At 65.5% G+C, this 1,715-nt stretch overlaps 1 protein-coding gene across 1 annotated transcript in view; it reads right to left on the bottom strand.

Moving 5' to 3' along the window:
- Positions 1–272: 272 nt before the first annotated feature.
- LOC105854645 overlaps positions 273–1,715 on the bottom strand; it is a 7,780-nt gene continuing 6,337 nt past the window's right edge. The window contains exons 4-6 of the mRNA XM_012734847.1: positions 1,197–1,315; positions 1,017–1,103; positions 273–467 (exon numbers count right to left, since the gene is read on the bottom strand). Coding sequence (XP_012590301.1) covers positions 273–467; positions 1,017–1,103; positions 1,197–1,315 — 401 coding nt within the window. The remainder of the gene's footprint in view (positions 468–1,016; positions 1,104–1,196; positions 1,316–1,715) is intronic.

Here is a 1,715-nt window from a genome sequence, read left to right as displayed (position 1 = left end):
GCCTGGCGCCGGCCTCCTTGCGGCCGACCCGGAGGTGGGGCAGAAAGGCCAAGCCGGGGTGGGAGTAGTCGCTTGCGAATCAGCCTCAGGGAGACACGGGGAGAGGCTGCAGAGGTCGGGGGGCAGAAAGCCGGGTGGTTCTCGGCAGGGACAGGGCTGGGGGCCGGTGGCGCTGGCGCGGGAGATCAGCGCCGCTGGGGACGGTGGAACCTGGTCCCAACTATGGCGGCCGGGGAACGCTGGACCCGCCCCTGGAAGAACACCCCCTGCGTCTACGCGGGCTGACAGCCGTCGCTCCGGTCCCCAGAAGGCAGAGGCCGGCGAGGACAGGGCACCTCACCTGGTGGAGGACGCTGGATGGACGCGGAGAACCACCGAGGCTTCTTGACGGTGACCGTGAGGTTGAAGGTGTCGCATCTGCTCACGGCGACCTCGAAGTCTAATCCGCAAGACTGGTTGCTCCTTGCCTGAGAAGACAGAGGCCCAGTGCGTCCAGAACATTCCGTCCGACGTTGCCAATTTCGTGTGCGTCGGTGCCAAATCCGTGTCGCTGGCAGCCTGAGGCAGGCGGTGCCGCGCCCCGGCCCAAGGCCCACGCGCGATTTTCCGGGTGTCGCCAACGGGAGGCAGGAAATAGCGTGGAGGGGAAAATGGGGAGCACGGTGCTGTTGGGGGACAGCCGGCTTTTCCCGTGCGGTCGAGCAATTTTCCACTGTTGCAGCTCTCAGAATGTGCAAACCTTTGCGGACCAGGTGGGGGGCGGTCTTATGGCGCCGTGGGGGTCACCGGCTTCCGTGAACACCCCCACGTGCTAATAATAGTGGGGACACAGCGCTCGTGCGGCGTTTGGGGAGGTCCCTGGCCCTGACTTCGCTTGCCCTCATTTGCGGCAACATGGATGTACTGATGCACACAAAAACTGGGGTACAGGCCACAGCTGCGGAGACGGGGGGCGGGGAGAGGGCTCCCCAGAGACACAGCGGGGTCAGCCCCGACTTTCCTGCAAGTTTGGCCACGGGTGGACGCCGGAGGTTTCGAAAAGCCGTTTCTGCTGCTACCGAGTTGACGTTTCGCCTCTGGGCTGCAGGGTCGCGCCGGTGGGCCTGGGGGGGTCAAACCGTCCTTGCCGGCCGTGGACGCTGTCCCCAGGCCTCAGCCCCGACGGGGCCGTGTCCCGTGGGGGGACGGCGGCTCACCTGTGTTTCGGGCTTGCCGTTCACAGAACAGGTGATGTCGGACGCGTTTCCGTTCAGGTCCCAGGTGAGTATCTTCCGCTGTGGGTCCACCCTCAGGTTCTGGATGGGCCAGCCGGGGTCTGCAGCGTCGGAGGGGGGCTAGTGAGCGCGTGCACTGAGCGCTATTTGCGGGGTCCAGAAGGAGGCCCCCAAATAGGACCAAATAGGACAATCCCTCCGGAGACGGCAGTCAATACTGGGTGACCCCCAGCAGCGAGCGAGTGGACACCCCTGGGGACAGAGTTGTCTGTGCTGGGTTCGTGCGCGATTTAGCATTTTTGGATTACGGGGGGCCCGGGGGGTTGACGCCATGAGACGCAAGTGGGGAGAGCAGAGGTTGAGCCCAGTCGGGCAGCTGAATGTCCACTCCGCCGTGCTGGACGGAGAGGACCAAGTTGCATCTTGAAAGTTCCCAGGAAGGGCAGGCCCCGCGCGCCTGGGTCTCCGCACCCCAGTGCGCGCCGTCCCCCGCGGGCCTGG

This window comes from Condylura cristata, unplaced genomic scaffold (assembly GCF_000260355.1).
Source record: "Condylura cristata isolate star-nosed mole 26May11 unplaced genomic scaffold, ConCri1.0 scaffold00077, whole genome shotgun sequence".
In the NCBI taxonomy this organism is placed as follows: domain Eukaryota; kingdom Metazoa; phylum Chordata; class Mammalia; order Eulipotyphla; family Talpidae; genus Condylura; species Condylura cristata.
This window is presented reverse-complemented; position numbering and strand designations above follow the sequence as displayed.